The sequence below is a fragment of the Ursus maritimus genome, unplaced genomic scaffold (genome assembly GCF_017311325.1).
Source record: "Ursus maritimus isolate PB19 unplaced genomic scaffold, ASM1731132v1 scaffold_5, whole genome shotgun sequence".
NCBI classification, from domain to species: Eukaryota; Metazoa; Chordata; class Mammalia; order Carnivora; family Ursidae; genus Ursus; species Ursus maritimus.
This window is the reverse complement of record NW_024426663.1, coordinates 45981474-46002761: the sequence shown is the minus strand read 5'-3', so window position 1 is coordinate 46002761 and position 21288 is coordinate 45981474. Positions and strand designations below refer to the sequence as shown.

The window sequence follows — 21288 nt, the reverse complement described above, 5'->3', positions numbered from 1 at the left end:
TTTTTTTGAACTGATAATCTCCACCCACTAAAGCATTTCAAAGAAACTGAAGTGCACAGAGGGAGATGTCCATAAGGTAAGTCTTCCGTTCTTGTTCCCTAAACATTCTGCCCACAGTCACCTCGGCTCACCAGTCCCTGACTGTTTGCCTTCAAAGAGAGTGTGCTGAGCATTTATTTACAGGACATCACCACATTTAGTCCTCACTACAACCCTACACAGCAACTACTATTATTCTGTTTGTTAATAGACGAGGAAGCTGCGGCCCAGAGCGTACTTGTCCCAGCTCATAAGAAAATAGGAGAACCAGGATCAGAACTCACATCCGTTTTATCACGGCTATGTTTCCTTCCCATTATCCTCACTCCAGAAGGCCTCAAAGCCTGGACTCTACCTTCTCCCCCATATGCTTGTCCAGATCCTACCCATCCTCCAGGGCCCTGCTCAGAATAACCCTACTAGCATTTATTGAGTGCTTACTGTATGCCAGGCTCTTATATACTCGATCTTCTTTAATCCTCATGCAAGTTCTACGAGTCATGTGCTATTATCGTCCTCTTTAACAGAAGTGAAACTGAGACTTCGAAAGCCACACAGCTAGTAAGTGGCAGAGGCAACATTCAGCCAGGACAGCCTCATCTGAGGCCCCTGCCTCCCAGCTAGGGCACACCCACACCACAAAGTCCTCCCAGACCCCCAGCGTGCAGTGATTTCACTCCTCCGGGGACAGCCTTAGCACTTTTTGTCACAGACCAACGTGGCATCTGCTTGCCAGTCGTCCTGTATTGTTCTTGGACAATTCAGCATTCTAGGTTCTTCTCTTCCAACTTTGCTGTCATTCTCAGAGAGCAAAGACTCTGTTTTTAATGCGTAGTCATAATGTTTAAGAAGTGCTTGGCAAACAGTAAGTGTGCAATAAACAATTGGTTTATTATTAAGAAAAAGTTTTAGCTCCATGTGAGCGGCTGTAGAAATCCCGATGAGACTTGACGAAGTAGAACAAGAAAGTGGACTAATGAAAATCGAACTCTTCAAACCTCTGTCTGGAATTATGTCATCGGCATATTTAACTTCTGGAAAATCAACTAGACGTGCACTAGGAAAAAATGAGAGTGGAAAAAGGGTGACTGAGCAGTGCGGTGATTTTGCCCACCGCTGCTCTCCTGGAGCTCCGGCTCCGTGGGGGCATGCCCCTGGACAGTCTCAATCTTCCAAGAAGGCAGGGCACCTGTCCGGCTCGCTCTCTAGCTGCCGGCGCAGCCGCGTGAAGCCCCGGAGCCCATGAAACATCCTGAGGAAAAACTCTTCGACCTTGGGGCTCTGAGTCTTCATTACGGGTAGCAGCACCCGGTGGCCACCATTTCTGAAAGAAATTAAAACTCTCTCCTCCTAACTTCCATGAACTCAATGGCCTCTCAACTTCATCCCTGTTTCCTAAGTGGTGTAAGGTCCAGCCTACCACTTCCCGCCTCTTGCCCCAGACAGATGGTCTATCTCAAGGCAGTAAATGATTCACAGTGGCTGCTCCCGCTGGGGGGGAACAAAAGTAGAAGAAAAAAAATTCCATTGATTTGACTAAGAAATAGGAGGGATTTGGGCCATACTCTCTGCCATAATGTCTTAAGGGAATTGTCTGGGCTGAGACACTCCAGCAAATCATCCAGGAAGAGCAGGATCTACTTTTCATTTCAGAGGGAGAGGAAGAGATGGGCAACTTGGGGCAGGGAGAGAATGGAACTGGTGGGAAGTTTTCGAACAGCTGTGTGTTTAAACCAGAGGCCCTGGGCCAAGGGCAGTCAGAGAACATGAAAATTCCAGGCACAGAGAGGATTCCTAAAAGTGCTGACCCCTCTTTAGGCAAAGAGAGCAGTGGAGAAGTAGTCATGAAAGCAGGAGATGTGAGCTGGAAATCCTGAGGGGACAGCCTACTCCAATCTGATAGGAGTATCTGTTGACTTTGGCTCATCAGATTTCCATTTGTGGTTTTGTTTTTGTTGTTGTTGTTTTTAACAAGGAAACATCTCTCCAACAGCTACATGTCTAGTGGGGCAGTAGATCCCATTTCATTCTTCCCAAACATGGCTGATAGGTAATAAGGGGAGAAAAGAGACGACTTTATACTTTCATACAAAATTCTTAATTTAGGGGTCAGTTAAACCTTTTATTGTTTGGTTCTCCCTCTAAATAATTCTGTTTCCTGTTTTCCCTTCTGGCAGTGGGGCTCCCCTCCTTGCCCCTCTGTGCCCCACCACCCTCCACTCTCTTTCTCTACTTTCATTTCAGTGGCTGGCAAAATCAGAACGTTATTTCGTGTTGAAATAGTCACTGCAGAAGTTTATGAAATCTTTTAATGTAGAGGTTCTACCAAAGCAGTCTAAGCCTCTCTTCTTTTGCAACAGTTTAGGGAGCCTGCATGTGTTGTGGGAGGGGTTGGTGCTGGTGACAGATCAGGGGGCCTCTCAAGGATGCCCCTCCCTGTGTACAGAAGCTGATCCCTAGAGTAGGGGCAGAGCATGGAAATGGGAAAAGCTTCTCTGCTCCCTCCTCAAGATCCAGTGGGAGGTCTGGCCATTTTGGCAAATAATGGTGGATCACTGCCACCACTTTCTTATGTGGTTGATTTGGAAAGCAGATTGCTGAGACTGTCAAAGCAAAGCAGAACCTTGAAAACTGCTTTTAGGTGACAGCCCTCCTGATGCCCACTCTGGGATGGGGTCTAGGGCACCCGTGCATGCAGGGGTACCTGAGGTCTTTTCGTATCAGCTGTGTGGGGTGGACAGTCCCCTTCCTGCGTAAAGCTACACTGGGAAGTGGGGCGTGGGGTCTGAGGCAGCTCCAGCTCTCTGAGACTATACTCTGAAAGCAACTAAGTAACAAGAAATAATCACTTGGGCTATAAAGCAGGTTGGTGCTTTATTGAAGCCAGTGAATACAGAACGTGGTCTAATGAATCATAAAGCAAACAGAAACCTGAGAGAGAAGGAGGGAGAGAGAAAGGACAAGTGTGCATCTTGGAGTTCTAGATACACTGCACTGTCTGTGCTGGTCTAAGAACGGACTGCGCTGGCCCTTTCTGGACTTCTACCTCTAGGTTCTTTTCTGCTTCCCCTTGCCCTGTGTTTCCTGAGGTCAGCCCCACTTCTTCAGTAAGCCTTTCCTTAGGCCCCCAGATCCTCCTGGGCTTCAGGAAAGCCTCCTTTCCCTGTCCTTCCCCAACGTTCTGGCGATTGGAGGCTCTGAGCATAAGCCATCACACCGATGATCTGAGGTGGTACCCAGGACTCGTCAATAGCCATGATGGTCCCCATGCTGCTCACTGAGCTCAGCTAAGGCCTGCCCTGGGCCCAAAGTCAGTGGCTGGGAGTTAAGACCTACCTTTTAAAGGAAAGAAAGAGAATGACTGGATGACAAGGTTTGATGTGTCATGCTTTCTATTTATAGGTGAAACCACATTCGGAGAAAATTAGTGACCATAAAGTTGGCATCCATCTATCTGTATTTTTAGTCAGTCTTCTTTGGGGGAATTTTTCTTCTACTTTTTAAGAGAAAATAAAAGCCCCTGGAGAGAAACTCCCTCAAATTTTTGCCACACACCTTTCTCCCGCCCATCCTTTCGTCAGCTCCCTCCACTATAGTTGAAGAGGTCGCCCATGCTAGTGTCAATGCGAAGGCTCTCTAATTTCCCTGCAGCCTGATGGGCTTTGCTCCGTGCTGTCCCTTCTTCCTGCTGCCTCTCCTGATTCTGCTTCATTCCATCTGCATTCAAACCAGCTCAAGTTTCTCCCATCCACAAAACAACGCCCTCCTTTGTTTCCACATTCCTTTCTAATGTATTCACGATATTTTCTTCATTCTGTATTCTTGATACTCTGGCATCTGAGGCCTTGCGGACCAGGTGGGGTCCACCTCTGTCCAGGTTAGCTAATTCCTAGAGACAAAAACCCAACTCACCTGCCCTACGTAAACTAGCCAGTTCGGAATCCCTACCCTAACCACGTCTTTTATGTGGCTCTCACAGGACTGTTACACTTGACCCACTCTCCTCCTACCCTAATCGCCCCAGGCCCAGGTACGAGGCAACTACAGACAGGCCTCTGCTCCAGAGCCTGCTGGAATTACTCATGCTAGCCAGTCTGAAGCCTGCTTACCCCGCCTTGCCTTGCCTTCCTGTAAAATCCACGATAAAGTCTTCTGCCCGTGTTTTCCCCCATCTCCCTCTGCCTCCTGACTGACCCTGGTGCTTCCCCCACGTGGCCCGCTGCAGCCTGATGTGCCCCTCCTCTTGGGAACTCTAACAAACTATGTTTTTCATGGCAGTGGTCTCCTGATCTGCTAGCTTCCCATTACTGGAATAATAATGAAACCTAATTTTAAAACATCCGTCTACTTCCTTATCTGTTTACCTTTGGCTTCAGTCAAGTATATTGAAACAGGTGTCTACACTCACCATCACCACTTCCCTACCCTCCACTCTGAAGCTCTCTTGAAATTTGGCTTCTCTCCCAACATTTCTCTAATACTGCTCTGTCAAGATCACTTACAACCTTGTTGCTAAAATTTAAGGTGGCTTTTCTGGCATTATTTGATTTAAGCTCTAAGCAGCATCTGATACTGGTAACCACTGTGTTCTTGAAACTGCTTTCCTTTGGCTTTACTGATATTTATCTTTTCCACCACAATTTCTTAGAATCTTTTGTGGGCTCCATTTCTGTTTATCTCTTCGTTGCAGAATCCACAGAAAATTCAACGTTATATTTGTCATGTCCCCATGGATATGCACCAGCATTTCAGAATGGGGACATCCTGAACTGCGATCATAGCTCCACCCCCAGCCCACTCCCGCACGGTATTCCCTTTCTCAATGAGCAGTACCGTCATCCCTGTTGTTGCCCCGTGGGGTCAGTCCCGATGGCGTCCCCAGCTCCTCCCTCTCCCACATTCCCCACATGTGGTCAGTCACTGAGGCCTACTATCGGTTTTACACCTTCAATTTTTCAAATTCACTTATTTCTCTCTCTCCCAGTTGTCCCTATCTTAGTATGAGTTCTTTTATCTCTCATCTGGTTAATCCAACACAGCCTCCTAACTAATCTCCTCGACTCCATTTTTGTCCCCTTCCTTCCATTCTTCACATTGCAGCCACAGCGCTCTTTCTACACATCCCCAAAAGAGCACGCAACCCCTTTTCTCCACTCTTCACCCTTTTGATTGTGCGTCATTACCCTTAGGACACAGTCCAGATTTCTCCACATGACCTTCAAGGACTTTGATCTTGAGTTCTTTGCTTGCTTCTCTTGTCTCCTTTCCTGTCGTCCCTCCTGCTCCCCCAACATAGTGAACTGTCGGCTGTGTCCTGAATGCCCTTTCTCATCTCTTAGCCTTTGTCTGAGCAGTTCCATGGAGTCTCTTTCCTTCTTTTCCTGGCCCACTCTAGCTCATGATCAGATCCCAAGTTAGAGATATGAATCCCACCCTAAAGTCTTTTCTGATTTTTAGGTGGTTCCAGAGCCAACAGAGTACCCCCATCAAGAGTCTTACCACACTCCTGTCAGTGCCTGGGAGTGATAAGCACCTTGAGGGCAAGCCCACCTCTGGCTCACTGCAGTCTCTAACACCTTGCACACTGCTGATGCAAATGCTTAAATCACTGTGATTCCAACCAGTGCTTGTGGGCGAGAGTGGTTCCATGAGATGGCCTGTCCTAAGAACACTAACATTATTGTCCTCATGTTCCTTTCGTCATCAAGAATAATATTCATTGAATGCTTACTGTGTGTCATGCTATTTTCCAAGGGTAGGGAAAAAAGCCAGACCACTTCCTTATTTATTCCATTGAAATGGTATTTAAATAAAGTCACTTTCATTTTTCTTTGTTTCAGTGGTGATTACAACTGAGATCATTCTTGTAGGGGCGGGTGTATAGAAGCCCCAAGAACTAATCACTGATCTTAAGCAACACTGACCTCAGGGGGATAGATTTCCTAGTTATCCATGCTATATTTTGACCATGTGCATCTAACCATTCATTAGAAGCCTGGAATTGTTAAGTCCAAAACATCACCACTTAAAAATATACTTGTTTAGGGCTTGTTTTTCAACTGGTTGAACTGGAACATGTCTCCCATCTCTAATTAATTCCTATAATTAAATAATTAATAAACTAAAGCCATCTTTTAGGTTGCTTGTAGAAATGCGAACACTAATATGATATGCTAATATTAATTGCTAATTTGGGAAAAAGGAGGTCATTGTGGGGCACAATGAAGTCACTATTTCTGAGTTAGTGGAATTTCTGATGATTTCCTAGAGCTAACAGACGTTTCTACGTGTGAGGTTTTGAGCATATCTGACAGAGGCTATAAATAATATTGTAATTTACATATCTGATACTGGCCACTGCCATCTCCAGAGTCTTTATCCACATTTGTTATAAAACAGTTTGCAAAGACCTAACAGGAAGAGACAGGCAATTCCTGGATGGAATTGCTCCATTTCACCTTCAGAGAGAAGAAATTGTTGCATTTAATACTTTCCTACCCCACCATTCAGACTGGGAGGAGAGGTGTTCTCTTAGTCCACCTGGGTTGCTGTACCAAGTACCACAGACTGGGTGGCTTATAACAACAGAAATTCAGTTCTTCCGACTTGGAAGAACTAAATGGATCTTGCCCAATGGAGCTTCCTAGAGCAGAGAGGGGACCCCCAAAGAAAGGTGGGCAGTTCAGATCTTGGGGCTGGTGGGAAGACATAAGCTGCTGGTCAGAGGAGAGCTGTTCTCAGCAAGAGAGACCAAAGGAGATCAACCTGAAGCAGTTCTGCTGGAGAGAGGCAGCTGTGCCACAGCCACCACCCGGGGCGGGGAGGGGGGTGTGGGGCCGGGGCCAGAGCAGGACTCTCCCAGACTTCTGGGAATGCATCTTTGCTCCCTCATGCCCTCTCTGCATAGGGCGATCCTGAGTGGTCCCATACAAGTGCCAGGAGGTTGGAGAAGAGGTAGATAAAGGAAAAGAGAAGAAGCTAACGACACCCAATTTTCCACAGCAGGTCTCCAAGCCGGAAGCCAACTTATGCTAGGAGTTCAGATGAGAATTAGGTTGGAGTTAAGACGTTAAACTGTTCTGAACTTTGAACATCAAAAGACTGTTCTTGGGCCTGAATGGCTATGGGACCTGCCTGAGATTTTATCCAGGGCCTGAAAAAAATGGTCTCTGTTTACTAGGGAATGATGGGCAACATTAAAATTGCTTTCACGTTCACTGTCGGCTGAGACTTACTTCTTGAAAGATAACGGGTCACAAAGGCATTTTGAAATGTTTGCTAAAAAATTCAGCTTGATACTTTACGGCTTCTTTTTATGTGTACGTGAGTGTGTACATACATACATATCATACATACACAATCATAGACCTTCACAGTTGGAAGCGTATTTACAGATGTTCTAGTCCAACATACTCATTTCATAAATCAGAAACATTAAGTTTCATTAAGATCTCTTTCAGTTCCAATGTTCTGTGATTTTACAATATGGACAGCCACTCATCAGAGATGCTGAGATAAACCACACTTCTGTCTTACGGATATGCACTCGATTGTCTTACAACAGAGTGAAGTAACCTCTGGTGTCGGAGAGGTGCTCCAGACGCCACCAGCTGGTTCCCTGCTTCTGCAGGAGACATAAGGATGCTTGCTGCTGCTTTTTTTTTCTTTTTCTTTTTTCTAATAGACTGAGGATCTGTCAGCCTAAATAACTGCAATATTTGACCAAGAGTCAAGCCTGGGAGTCCAAAATTGCCCTTGTTTTAGATAAGATTACTTCTATTCACCTTCAGAGAACGTTTGGGTCCCGCCTGCCCAGAGATTTAGGCTTGCAGACTTACAAGATGTCGGTCTTTCCATAGAATCTTGGTTCTGCATCCCTGAGCTCTTCTCCCCACCCCAAAAGCAGAGGCAAAGGTGGAAGGATATTTCAGAGATGTTTAGGCAGGAAAACAGAAGAGTGGACAATGACCATAGTCCATTAATCTCATTCCTTTGGGGTTCTCCATTTAACATCACCAAATTCTCTCCATTACCATTCATGAACTACTTACTATGCATATTATGGTGACTTATGGGAGTGGGAAGAAATGGGAATCTTCTTTTGCAGCTTGGCAAGCATTCTGTGGCTGACAAGCACCAAAAATCGGAATCCCACGTCCCTTCTCCTCTTAGGGCCCTAAGGTCTAGAAGTAGATGGAGTAACCAAGTGGTTAAAATGTCAGAGGAAAGAGGCAATTGTCTGGAACTGTGTCAGGGCCTTGGATATTCAGAAAAATACTGAGTGCAGTGAGGAATGTGTGGAACTTTCCCTGAGAAATGCTTAGGGCAATGCACAGATAGAACCTAGAGGTGTCTCAATGACCTGACAGACTGAGAGAGGAGGAGGCCTGAACACCAAGACCTCTCTTGTGGCCTCAGGAATCCTCCAGCCCCAGTCCAGCCTGACTCTGTAAGCAGATGCAGCTGGTACCTGCTCTCGGCTCACAGGCCTCCCCGGCCTCCCAGAGTGTACAGGTTCCCAGAGTGTCCTTGCCCAGGTTGCTCGTCACCAAGAATTCTGAAGTGTTAGCTCCACAGACAAAGCCAACAACCACTCCGTTGGTTTGCTGAGATTCCCAATCCAAGATGACAAAGGGCTTTTCCAGGAAAAAAGAGGAAGTCTTAACAGCAAAAAGCTACTACTGTGGTAACTCCTAAATCTCAGTGATTTAAGATGAGACAAGTGATTTCTTGAAAACACTGAAGTCCATGTGGGTCTTCGGCCATGTTGGGTAGTGGTTTCGCCATCTTCTACGGTCTCTGAGTTCTCCACCGGGGCCTCCACATCTTACTCTTGGCGAGGGAACAGACAGCATGAATGGCCCTATGAGAGGTTTTAGGGAGTTCGGACACATCACGGCCACTCACATTCACAATCATCCCATGCCTCACCCCACTGCAAGGGCAGGGGACAAGTGGTTTTGCCATGTGCCCTGGAAGAAGAGGACCACGGTATTGGTGGCACTGGCGGTCTCAGTAGCAGCCAGGTGATGATCTCCCAGGGTGTGCAGGGACTGGGCAGGGAGGCTGGCCCTGACACTTACAGCTGTGAGGCAGAGTAATGGTCCTTATCTCAGGGGACTGCTGTGAGGGTTCCCCAAGACGACTCCTGTGAGTACTGGACTGAGAACCGCGGCTGCACCGGAGTAAACGACTGAGGGATAGTAGCTGTTTATGAATGGGAAGCGCCTACACCAGGCCTGACAGAAGGACATGAGCTGCTTTTGTTTCTCCTCTGTTATTCATCGCTTCAACTAAAAACGTGCTTTTCTTTCTTTTTTTTTTTTAAAATAGGTTCCATGCCCAGTGTGGAGTTCAACACGGGGCTTGAACTCATAACCCTGAGATCAAGACCTGAGCTGAGATCAAAAGTCCAGTGCTCAGCCGACTGAACCACCTGGGTGCCCCTAAAACTGTTCTCTAATGTTGAGATCCTTCACAGACCTCCAGCTGCTTCTCCTTTTCTTTCCTGTTTTCTTCTTTGCTGCAGCTTTGGATGGCTGTTTCCGTTCTGGATTTTAATTTCCCCCATCACGCACCCTCTGGCTATAAAAATCTTTGCTTATGCTCCATCCGCTGGCCTCCAGTTCCCTCCCCACCATCAAATACCTCCTGAAAACCTCCTCTTAATGAAACTTTGTCTTTATTACCCATTTAAAGAATCTTTCTAAATTAAGTGGCATGGTCCCCTCTGGTTTTCTACTTTTCTCTCTGTATATTTTATCAATTCTCACAGGAAATATACCCCAGGAGAAACAGGGCTATTAGCAGCACCAATGCCAGTAACTGGCAATCAGATTTCATGGAGTTCCCTGGACACTGATGGGACAAAGTCAGAAAACAGAACCTGAGATAATTAACAGTCTTTGTCACTGCCTTACCCGTGTAAATGCAACCTGGAGAATTCTGGTTGGCATCCTCATCGACAATGAGCTTTACAATAGTAGGCATTTTGTTTTATTCACAACTGTCGCTTCCTCACCCTGGAACAATGCACATAATGGGTATTCACAACTTTTTTGCTAAAATAATCAATCTTTGTCTGGAGAAGGGAGAGTGAGCTGCAGAAGGTAAGTGGTAAATGAAAACAAGGGAACATTTATGAAAGACCACTTCATTTCTTCTGGTATTCTCTGCCATAACTTTTTATGGAATTTTTAATTACAAGATTAAAGTCATTATTAAGAAGTATTGTTTCCTACTTCAAGAGTATATTCCTAGTGTTAGAAGGGAAAGCACATTTTATAAAAATGTATGTCTTAGGATCTAAATGGCCATTTTTCTTCATCACATTATTCGTTTTCTGTTAAAAACTGTCAAAAAGACACCTCCTCCATATTCACTTTAATTGAAAAAAGGCAATTACCCATATATTCTTGCCAGGGAAATTTTAAAGTAATAAAAAAAAAAAAAACTCAGAGCAAAGCATTATGTTAAGTTAATCCTGATTTTAAAATGGTTTGTACAGTTACCTTTCCATGTTGAAGATAAAACACACTTGGGAAGCTTCCGGACATTTTGTTCTAAGTTTCTTTTCTCGTAAGAACCAACATTACGTTGAAAACACAGAAGAGACAGATGATTTTTAACTTTATGCTTGATGCCTGCATGTGCACATACTTAGGTCTATGCTACTCAAAGCCAATTCCCTATCATCGGGGGACTGCTTTCAAAGTTGACAGATCTTCCAGGCCCCTTTCCTTCCTTCTCCCTCTTCCAGAGTTCATGTGCACACCCACAGAATGTTTAAGAGGTTAAGAGAAATGAGATCACAGAAAGCAGTTTGTTTTGCCTCTTATGAACAGCTGTGTTAAAATGGTTTGCATCAAGAGAGAGAAGGTAATGGATAATCCATTAAAAAAGCTGTGAACTAGAGGGTATTATGCTAAGTGAAATAAATCAATCAGCGAAAGACAATTATTATATGGTTTCACTCATATGTGGAATATAGGAAAGTGCAGAGGATCACAGGGGAAGGGAGGGAAGACTGAATGGGAAGTCATCAGAGGGGGAGAAAAACCATGAGAAACTCTTAAGTATAGGGAACAAAGGGAGGTGGGTGGGGGAATGGGGTAGCTGGGTGATGGGCATTAAGGAGGGCAAGTGATGTGATGAGCACCAGGTGTTATACGCAACTGATAAATTATTGAACACTTTATCTGAAACTAATGATGTACTATATGTTGGTTAATTGAATTTAAATTAAAAAAAAAAAAAAGCCATGCCTCAGGAGTAGCAGAAACACCTCTCTCCTCTCTGCTGGGGTAACTGCCATTGCTTCTTCTGTCCCTCCACCCTGAGAAACTCTCTCCTTGGCCCCTGGGTTGGGCAGGGAATGGCACAGACTGGGGCTGGTGAAAGCATGAGCTTCCATGTCCATCCCCCCCACCCCCACTTCCTACAGAGTCTCGGCAGTTGGCTATCCTTTCCTGAATGGATCTACTGATGAGGAAATGAGGTCAAATTAGCATGAAGTATCATTTTGAGAAAGAAATACTCAACAATGCCAACCCTTTGCAGAGTGGCACAGCTTTGTCAAAGTGTCAGGTTTTTGGTTTTTGGGTTTTTTTGTTTTTGGTTTCTTTCTAACCAGTAAGGTTACCACTTTATAAGAACCAGTCTAGATTTCCTCATACTCTGACCCTGTACCACTGGTTTTCATCTTCAGAATCTTGAAGAGGTACAATGTTAATACTCTGGATTATCATTTCACTAAATTGTCACTTTCCTACTGTGGGAATTTCTAACATGAAAATGTATTCTAGGAAAATAGTTTAAAAAAATAAAATAAAATGCCATAGAGGTGCCCAGCTGGCTCAGTCGGTGGAACATGAGACTCTTGATCTAGGAGCTGTGAGTTCGAGCCCCACACTGGGTGCAGAGATTACTTAAAAATAGATAAATAAATAGCAATATAATAAATTTTAAAAAACAATAAAAGTAGAGAAACAATTTAAGAGTTAACTTGGGAAAATGATAATGGAAATCTCATTTAAAGGGGAGTCAGGAAACCCTGAAAGGGGAGCTGTCACACACTACCACTTGCCCCTGTTTGCAGACCCCACTAGTAACAAGCATAGCTCAAACTTCCCTGAAGGCTGAGGCTTACTTTACCATTCCACAGGAGGAAGGGAGTTTTCTCCTTGCCCAGAACAGTCCAGCCAGTGACAACTACAGCAACCTAGCCAATGAGAAGATTCCACAGCCCCTACCTGTCCCTATAAAAGAACACTCCTCCTTAGTTCTTTGGACTTGCCTGTGGTTGCCATAGTTTGCATGCCCAGAACTGCAAATAAACTCCTTTCACTGGTAAACTGGCTAGTTTATTTTTAAGGCTCACATGTTAAAAGATAATTTAATGGCTCCAAATTTTAAAAACGACCAAAACAGAGAGTACACAGTTTAAATGATTTTTTCTTCTAATAAATACAAGAAAAGCCTCATAACCTCATATAAATCTGTTTTATCCTTTATACTTTACACATTCCTTTTCCTAAAGCATCTGCCACAGAGCAAACAGCCAATAAATGTTTGCTGAGAGAACAAATGACAGCACAAATGCATTACAATCATCTGCTTCTGATCCAGAACAAGGTAAGGCAAGAAGAGAGAAGAGGCGCCGGGAATGGACATAATTTCCAGATCTTGACATTAGAACTGAATCCATAAGAGGTCTTCCTGCCTCTCTGAGTGATGTCTGAGTTCTTGGGTCACATGATTTAAACTAACCTTTCTTTTTACCAATAAACATGGCTGGTTATGCAACCAGACAAGCAATTCAGACCCATATATATCTATAATCTGCCTGCCTTATTAATATAAGGAGAACCCTGTTTATCCCTGTGATTCTAGGAGAGCTGGCCTGAGGAAAGGCACTGTCCCATTCATTTCCTACCTGCCTTTCACCCCTTACCAGGGGCTGGTATTGATCTTTCAGCTAGGAGGGCAGTTAAGGGGGGAAACCATGCATTTCCTGAATATTGTAGGTTGTGGGGTAACTACAAGATCAGACGTGAAATTGCACAGAGTGCTGCCTACATTACCACCAGGCTACACACCTTTAACAGAAAAATGGACTAAATTGAGCTGTGAGCTGTTAATAGGGTCACAAGGTAACAGGGAGAAACTGTTCATCCATGAATACTCATTACGGTGTGATCTGGCTCATGATGAGCTCTAAGGGGAAATCCCATTCTTAGTGCAGTGTTGAGTCACGCATACACGTATTATATGGGTTTCACTGGCCCTTGAATTATATTCTATCCCACAAAATATTACAATTTAATACAGTAAAACCTACGCATGAATCCTGTGCCTCAGTATCAGTGTTTGCAAAAGGATATATTTTTAAAATATCGCAATCTGCTACACAGTTCCACGTATTTTGTCTCTTCAACCATGTTTGGAAGGAACAGACCTCAGGACGCCCCTTCCTCGGCCTCCCACACCCTGTAACCTCTTTTCCAGCAGCAAGCTTCGGAACCACCTTCTCCGCCACCCTCTGCCTCCTGGAAGAGCCAGCACCGCGTTGCGAAAGTAGCCCCTGTACTGCCGCCCCCACCCCCAGCAGGAGCTCCCACCTTCGTCTGCACCATTACACCCAGGGGGAGGCCGCGTCGACACCCAGCCTGCCTGCCCTACGGCGCCCCCACTGACCTGTCTCGGGGGCTGCTGCTCGGCCGGGAGCACGTGGCTCTGTCAGATGCCACTCCCGCCAGCGGGCTGAGGAGAAGCTCCCGGGTCCCCGGTGTCACTTGAAGATGCCAACCAAGCAGCCGGAGGCACCTCTTCCAGGACGTGCGGAAGCCGCGCCCTCCATCGGGGTCCAACCCTGGACGCCGTCGAAGCGGCCCGGGTCCGGGAAGGAACCCGACACCGGCCGCTGCGGCCGCGAGCCTGGCCTCCGCTGGCCTAGCTGCGCATGTGCCGCCCCGGGTTGGCCGCCCTCCTGCCCAAGCTCCGCCTAGTGGCCTAGAGGTGCAGGTGCCACCGCGAGGTCCACCGCCCGCCTGTCCACGCTCGGCCTCGCTGCGCGTGTGCAGCCCCAGGTCCGCCTCCCACCTGTCCACGCTCGGCCTCGCTGCGCATGTGCCGCCCCAGGTCCACCTCCCACCTGCCCAAGCTCGGTCGCCAGTCGCGCCGCTGGTCGAAAGATGTCTCCGGCCTTCTGGACCCCCGCAGGCGGACCCAGGCTAGGGGGACCAGCCGGGGTCTCTTCACCCGGCTCCCCCAGGAGCCACCAGGAGCCTTGCCCCAAGGGGCCCCTTGACACCACCCTGGTGTCAAGACTTTTGCCCGAGCCTCTTCCTGCGACCACCAGGCCTCTGTTCAACCACCCTGGAGCCCTCTCCCAATCCGTAGCCCAAATGGAAACAATAAAGCTTTTGCAGAAAATAAAATTAAAGTGCTCTTATATCTAAAAAATTACCCCCCAAAATGTTATACCCAGTGGTATGCTGGTAAACCAGATCTCAAATAAAGCCCTAATTTGTAGTGTTTTCCAGTATCCATGGTGTAAATGTTCCCACCAGGGCCAATGTCAAGGCACCAATGGTTGAACAACCAGTTCACAGACTTCTTGAATACTGGATTTAACAATCAACTCTTACAAGCTGGTAAGAGCTGGCTCCAGCATATCCAAAGAAACAAATTCTTATTTATTATATAAGCCTTTGTTAGAACAGTAGAAAGGGCTTTATGGAAGTTTGACTCTTCATCCTGCGCTAGTAGAATGTGGCAAAGGGGAGGGGGTGCCTCCTAAGCTCTCCACTAACGGAGATTGAATGGGCTAGCTCTCAGGAATTCAAGAGCTAGACATTCAATGGAAGGGAGATTCTTTAAATCGTTTCCTTTTTTCTTTGCATTTGTTTTTTCTTCCTCAAAGTCACTTATTCAGAGAACACTGGGTTAGATATCTTAGAGCGAGCTATTTCAACACATGAGAACATTCCCTTGGTTTTCAGCTTTTTTGGAATTCAAATGCTTGCTTGGCTTTGTCATAGAGATTTGAGAGAAATCCTCTGGCAGCCTCCTTCTAGCTGTAAACCACAGTACTGATTGGGCTCGCCGTCTGTTTGTTATTCTCTTACATACTTTCAGAAATTTCTTCTCGTCTAGCTCTGCAGCTTGAATAAGTTATACTTTCAAACATGGTCAGTGTTTGGCTCCATAGTGATGCTCCTGAAGTGTTTTTAGGGTTTTAAACTTCTTTTTTTGACCTGATTGAGCATAATGCCTGTAGACTCCGTACTTCATCAGTAGATAGGATTGAACCCTGACAAAGTAGAGAAGTTACAGTTGGTATCTCCCGGGACACCTTGGAGCAATGTCTTAAGTGTTAGTCAAGGGAAATGGGTGTCATCTTCCGCAGGTGAGACCAGTTCTTGTTTGGTTTATCGCAGAGAACAATTCTTTGGGCTCTAAGAAATGGCTTTACTTCCTCATAAACTGTCTTTTTATTATTAGCATCTAAATAGTTGGTAAACATAATTGGTTTCTCTTTAAAAGCTTTTTTGGAGTACTTTTATATATCACATGAAATCGAAATGATGGAGAGAATTTCCTTTCCTCATTCCTTTATATCACTCACTGCTATGTCTCTGGTGGTGATTCGCCTTCAGTGCACCAAAGATACTGTTCGTGATCCTCTGTATCTGGGCTCAGTTCTTGCATTCACTGGCCATGTGCAGCCAACTGCAGTCCCCTACACCCTTCACTCCACCTTCTCACCTTACAGCTGACCCCACATGTCCAAATCTCCAAACTCCAGCTTCCTGTCAGTAAAGACAACATGTTAGAGTCTGCCTTGTCCCCCTAAGGGAAACAACAGTGTTTCTTTTGCTCTCATTTTTCCTAGTTGTGGACCACTAGCAATTGCAAGGTGATTCACCGTTCACCATTAATAAAATTTTTACTAGGGATTTAATAATTAACCATCTATTTCCTGTTTTTCACACGTTAGTGTGAAAACCACCTTTGTCCTTATGGCAGTTCTGCTAATACACCATGCTGACTGGAACTTGAGCTTTTGATACAATTTATTCATTGACTTTTCATATTTGACCTTTGGAGATTTCTTGAAGCTCAGCTGCCTAAAAGACCAGGTTGAATGGACTAAAATAGAGGTCAGAATGGGAAGGCATTTTCTTTGAAAACAATAGTTTTGATAGAAACAAAGTTTGCTGACAATCTCCATCTATCGGTATTAATATTTCTATGCCAATGTCTAGGAAATATGTGAAACTGGTGGAATTTCATGATTTTATTTTCTTAAAAAGATTTTCTTTATTTGAGAGAGAGAGAGAGAAAGAACATGAGAGGAGGAGCAGAGGGAGAGAGAGACAACCAGACTCTGTGCCGAGCGCAGAGCCTGATGCAGGGCTGTATCCTAGGACCCTGAGATCATGACCTGAGCCTAAATCAAGAGTCAGTAGCTTAACCTGATTGAACCACCCAGGCGTCCCCAAGGAGAAAAATTGTTTTCCCTGAAGGCAATGAGAGGCTAACTACTATATGTGAGAGCTGCTATCATGTGGTGTTTTTTAAATTATTAATTTAATTTTTACCCTGAGTGTTATATTTTATGGTAAGTTCAAATATGTTCCTTCTTAATTACCCCATTTAAGCCCTATGGTAGATTCCAAAGGGTTGTTTTCAAAAGACTGCCTTTAAAATGTCAAGATGCTCTTGCTTAGGGACAAGCATTGGTAAACTTCAAAGAGTAGGGGCAAAAGCAAAATCAATGGTTATGTTTGTCTTTCTGGGAGGCACAGTTTCTAATCGGTCACTTGGTGAGGTTTTCTAAAATTGTGTATCGAGCTGTGATTTAATAGAGTTGGAAAGGATAATAAGCTGGAGTCACAGAAAGCTATTTATATTGGCTGGATTCTATGAAAATGAGAGCATTAGAGTTTAGTGTTTACGAGGAGAAAGAACACCTGTGTTACACCAGGTGATTACCAAGGGAAATAAGAAAAATGGGGGGAAACCCTACCTTCCAACAACTCCAACTGGTTAGCACAAATTACTGAATTGGTGGACTCTTTCCACAAATCTTAACATTAGCTCCACTATGCCTGTACAGCTTTTAGGCTGAATGAATAAATTCAAAAAAGGATGCTTTGCCAAAGGTGTATCACACCAATAAAATTTCTGGAACAGGAAAACAATAATTTGGGAATTACGTATGTGGACTATGGGACTAGAAAGACTCTGCCATTAGCTGTGTGACTTTGGGCAAATTAGTTAACTTCTTTCTTTGCCTTAGATTCCTTCTCTTTACTTGGAGAATATAGGGTGATGAAATGATCCCAATGAAATAATGTACGAAAAGTTAGGATTTTTATGTGTGTAAATAAATGATATATCTTTAGCAAGGAAGGGAAATTTAAGAGGTAAAATAAGAGAATAGTCATTTTAGAAGAAAAACTTGCTTGACATTTTTTAAGTTGGGCACAAATCAGTGAACACCTAATATCTGATTTCATCAGTAAAATATTGGCTGAGGATAGATCTACCCTAAACAAGCCACTTTACTTCGTGGCAAAAGGATAACTGCTCTATTTAAAAAGATGGTAGTGGGCAGCATATTACTTCTTCATAGCTAACAAAAGATCCTTAAATCAACTTCAGTGGGCAGGCCTAACTTTAAAAAATGCTATGTGTGGGGGCGCCTGGGTGGCTTAGTCGGTTGAGTGTCCAACTCTTGATTTCGGCTCAGGTCATGATCTTAGGGTCATGGGATTGAGCCCTGCATCAGGCTCCATGCTCCGCAGAGTCTGCTCATAATTGTCTCTCTCCCTCTCCGCTGCACCTCCCCCTATGCGTGCTCTCCCTCTCAAATAAAATAAATACATCTTCAAAAAAAAGAAAATGCTCTGTGTGTATATGTAAGTGCAAGGGTTAGGGGATGGTGGCTTTTTCCAGAGCTATAGACAGGTATGGTTTCTTTGTTTTTTTAATTGCTTTAGCCTCTTAGCTATCCACTTGGTAAAGGGACCTTAAATGATCCCTTAGGGACTGAGCTTTGGTTAGTGTGGTAATTTTTTGGATAATTCATAAATATTCCAATTCTCCCCTTTCCTGCTGTGGAAGGATTGCATTTGCTTACCTCATTTGGAGTTAGACATGTCCATATGACTTGATTTGGCAAATGAAATGTGAAAGGAAGTGATGAGACTCACCTCGCACTTCCTCTGTTTTTTGTCACCAAGGAAGTGCATGCTGAAGTAGAATCCACATCGGCCAACTCTGTCAGCTGGTATGGGACATGCATTGTGAATGAGAATTGTCAGCCAATGAGATTTGGGGGCTGTTTATTATTGAAGCAGAGGCTGGCCTATCCTGACTAAGCTAAGCAGTCTCTGGCCAGGCAGCTACTGTGCACGAACATAGATTCAGAAGTAACCACGTGACATAATAGAACCACCTAACTGATACTTAACAGAGCATGATTCTTCAAAGATGCAGCCCACAAGCAAAACAAAACAAAACAGAACAGAAAACCCTTCAGAATCTATGTCCTGAGAGCTCTTCCGTTTGCACCAGGATTTGACTACCCTACCAGCTACTGTCCAGCTTGGGTGACTGGTCATAGGCTTTCTCTTCTATAATCCCTAATTCAGATTACTATCATTGGCAAAATGAGATTGTGGACTAATAACCTCTTTATTATCACTTCCTACATCTCTCTACCTTGCCACCTCCCTCTCTACATCCCTACTTCCTTCCCTTCCTTCTTTCCTGGAAAAAAAAAAAACAACTGAGTGCCTACTATGTGCCACACACTGTATACATTTCTAGAAGTACAAAGCCAAAGAACTATGATTTGGCCTCAGAGGAGCTTCTATGTAGTTAATGGCACAGTCTGATCTCTCTCAACAAATAATGCTAATCTAAAATGGCGGGTGTTGTACTTCAGATATTTACAGAATAACATATAAGCCTAGAAATAACATGGAACAACTATGATCTTACATGTCTAGGCTTGAAATTTAAATCAGTCCAAACAACACACAAATATCTCAGTAAGATCTACAGTTAGTAGTAGTCTTTCAAACTTTACTAGGTCCTAAGTTTGGGAAAGTTTTAAGTAGGCAGAGACTATTATTTTCAAACAGAAAAAAGAATGATTAAAGACACAGAGTATTTGAGGAATGTATGAGAAATGCCTATCTCATTCTGTTAGGCCAGGATGTAGATCCTTCCAACTCACATGATCTTCTCACTAATAGAACAATCATATCTGAAAATGACAATACGTGGAAATAATCAAATAACAAAGAAGATACATAAACACTGGCAAATGATTTGGGCTGTAGCCAGGATCAGAAGATGTTAGAAAATATTTTACAGAAGCTTGTACATTTAAAAGCTATATGGAACTGATTAAAGGAATTTGCTACCCTAATTTTGATTAAGTTTCATTAACCTAAGATAGAATTGCAATAAATGTAAAGAAAAAGTATGGAATATGCTTTTCTGTTGTATTTTATTCAGCAAAGCATACGTTTTTAAAACAAAATCATTCAGGAAAAAAAAAATCTGCTGATGCCACAGTGCAAACCAAACATAGCAAAGTTTCCCCCCTAATAACATATTGTGACTTTTTATTTTATCATGGAGACGTCACAGAAACTTACAGACTTAAAATATATATACAATCAAAGATTCCAAGCGCTTATTTGGGAAATATCATTGGAATAAGGAGTTATAAAACTGTGAATGGCTTTTAGGACTCAATTTACTAAATCAGTCTTTGTTCTCACAAACTAGAGTAATCTCATCCTTTGACAGTTGAAAATATATATAACCTCCATTTTTACAGCTGGTGACCCACAGTTAATTTTCATCAGTGGCGGGACTGGCCAAGCTTTCACTGTCTTTGGCTGCTGTGCTATGTCCCCGTTGGCTTGGAATAGCAGGAAGCACTCGGTTTGTCCGCAGAAGTCCTCCAGATAGAACTGGGGAGAAAGAATAGAACGAGAGTCTTTCAAGGTTTGCTTCTCTCAGAGTCTCAGGAGGAATGGCGGTGGGAGAACGAGATTATTTCTGAAGGAGGGGAGGCATTTCTAAAGAGCTTGTTTTGGTGAGAGCCCAGCTGCAGGAGAAGGCTGTCTCTCTGTATGCATTCAGGCTTACCACATGTCATCAGGGATGTCAAATATGCACAAATACAGGACGGAGCCAAATTTGATCAAAACATGATTGGGCCCTGCGTGGCTGGCAGGGCTCTCTTTTCCTGGGGTGGAGTAGCTGTTGATGGCCAAGTCTGCCTAAGACTCTAAATGAGCCCTAAGACATCGGTACTGCCCTTTTATGCGAGGTTTTTATCGGGGTTCTCTTAGGAAAAGCCCTCTGTACCTTTCCATTTCTTTTTCATAGAGCTAAAGTTGATCAAAGATCTTTATCTTCCCTTCTCTCCTTACATTTAATTGTGAAGAGCAAAAAGGTCCTGGGCTCTGCCAAAGAAAACCCCTTCCCTGGCTTCTCCAAGCCCCACCAGGATTCAAGGCTGAGTGACTACTTAATTAGATATCTTCGTGAGTCATTTCTGCTTAAAGACAAAGTCAGGCTTGAATTTCATCCAGTGATTGAATTCACACCATCCCAAACTCTCAGTTCAAGCAAATCAGTAAAAGCAGAGGAATGGATCTGTTAAGGAAGAGATTTTGGTTTCTGCTACTAACTCTTGGTGTGAGTTTGAACATATATCTCCACCTCTCCCTTTCCTTATCTGCAGAAGGACAGGGTCATACTAAGACCCCATGGTTCACTGTTTTTACTTAAGGAATCCTAGAACTCTTGATTGGTCCCTTCCAAACTATAGCCTGGGGCAGAGAAGACATATGGATATTTATTCTGTGCAAACAGTTGCCAGTGTTTTCCATATGTTACCTCATGTAATACTCCCAACAGCCTTATCAGGCTGGCACTGTTCTTACAGGATAAGGGAGGAAACTGAAGGTTAAGAAACTTGTCTGAAACAGTGCAGCTCTTAAATCATTCAATCTCTGCAATTAAGAGGGTATGGAGAGAGAGAATGAGAGAGAGAGTGCGTGAGAGCGTACGTGCATACTTGCATATATGTTATAAAGGACGGGGCTGGGAGAGAAAGAAAAGGAAGGAAGGAAATTAGAATCCAGTAAGTAATTGCTTGTTTGCATGAGTTAGCTGACTTGGTGTCTTACAGTTTTGCTCCCGGCTCTGCTA

The 21288-nt window shown here is 44.1% G+C and overlaps 1 protein-coding gene across 1 annotated transcript in view; it reads right to left on the bottom strand.

The window, feature by feature from the left end:
* Positions 1–19801: 19801 nt before the first annotated feature.
* The window catches only part of ANKRD55 (ankyrin repeat domain 55), a 286535-nt gene continuing 285048 nt past the window's right edge, over positions 19802–21288 (bottom strand). Inside the window, exon 15 of the mRNA XM_008691404.2 lies at positions 19802–20039. Within this exon, the coding sequence (XP_008689626.1) occupies positions 19918–20039 (122 nt within the window). The 3' untranslated portion in view covers positions 19802–19917. The remainder of the gene's footprint in view (positions 20040–21288) is intronic.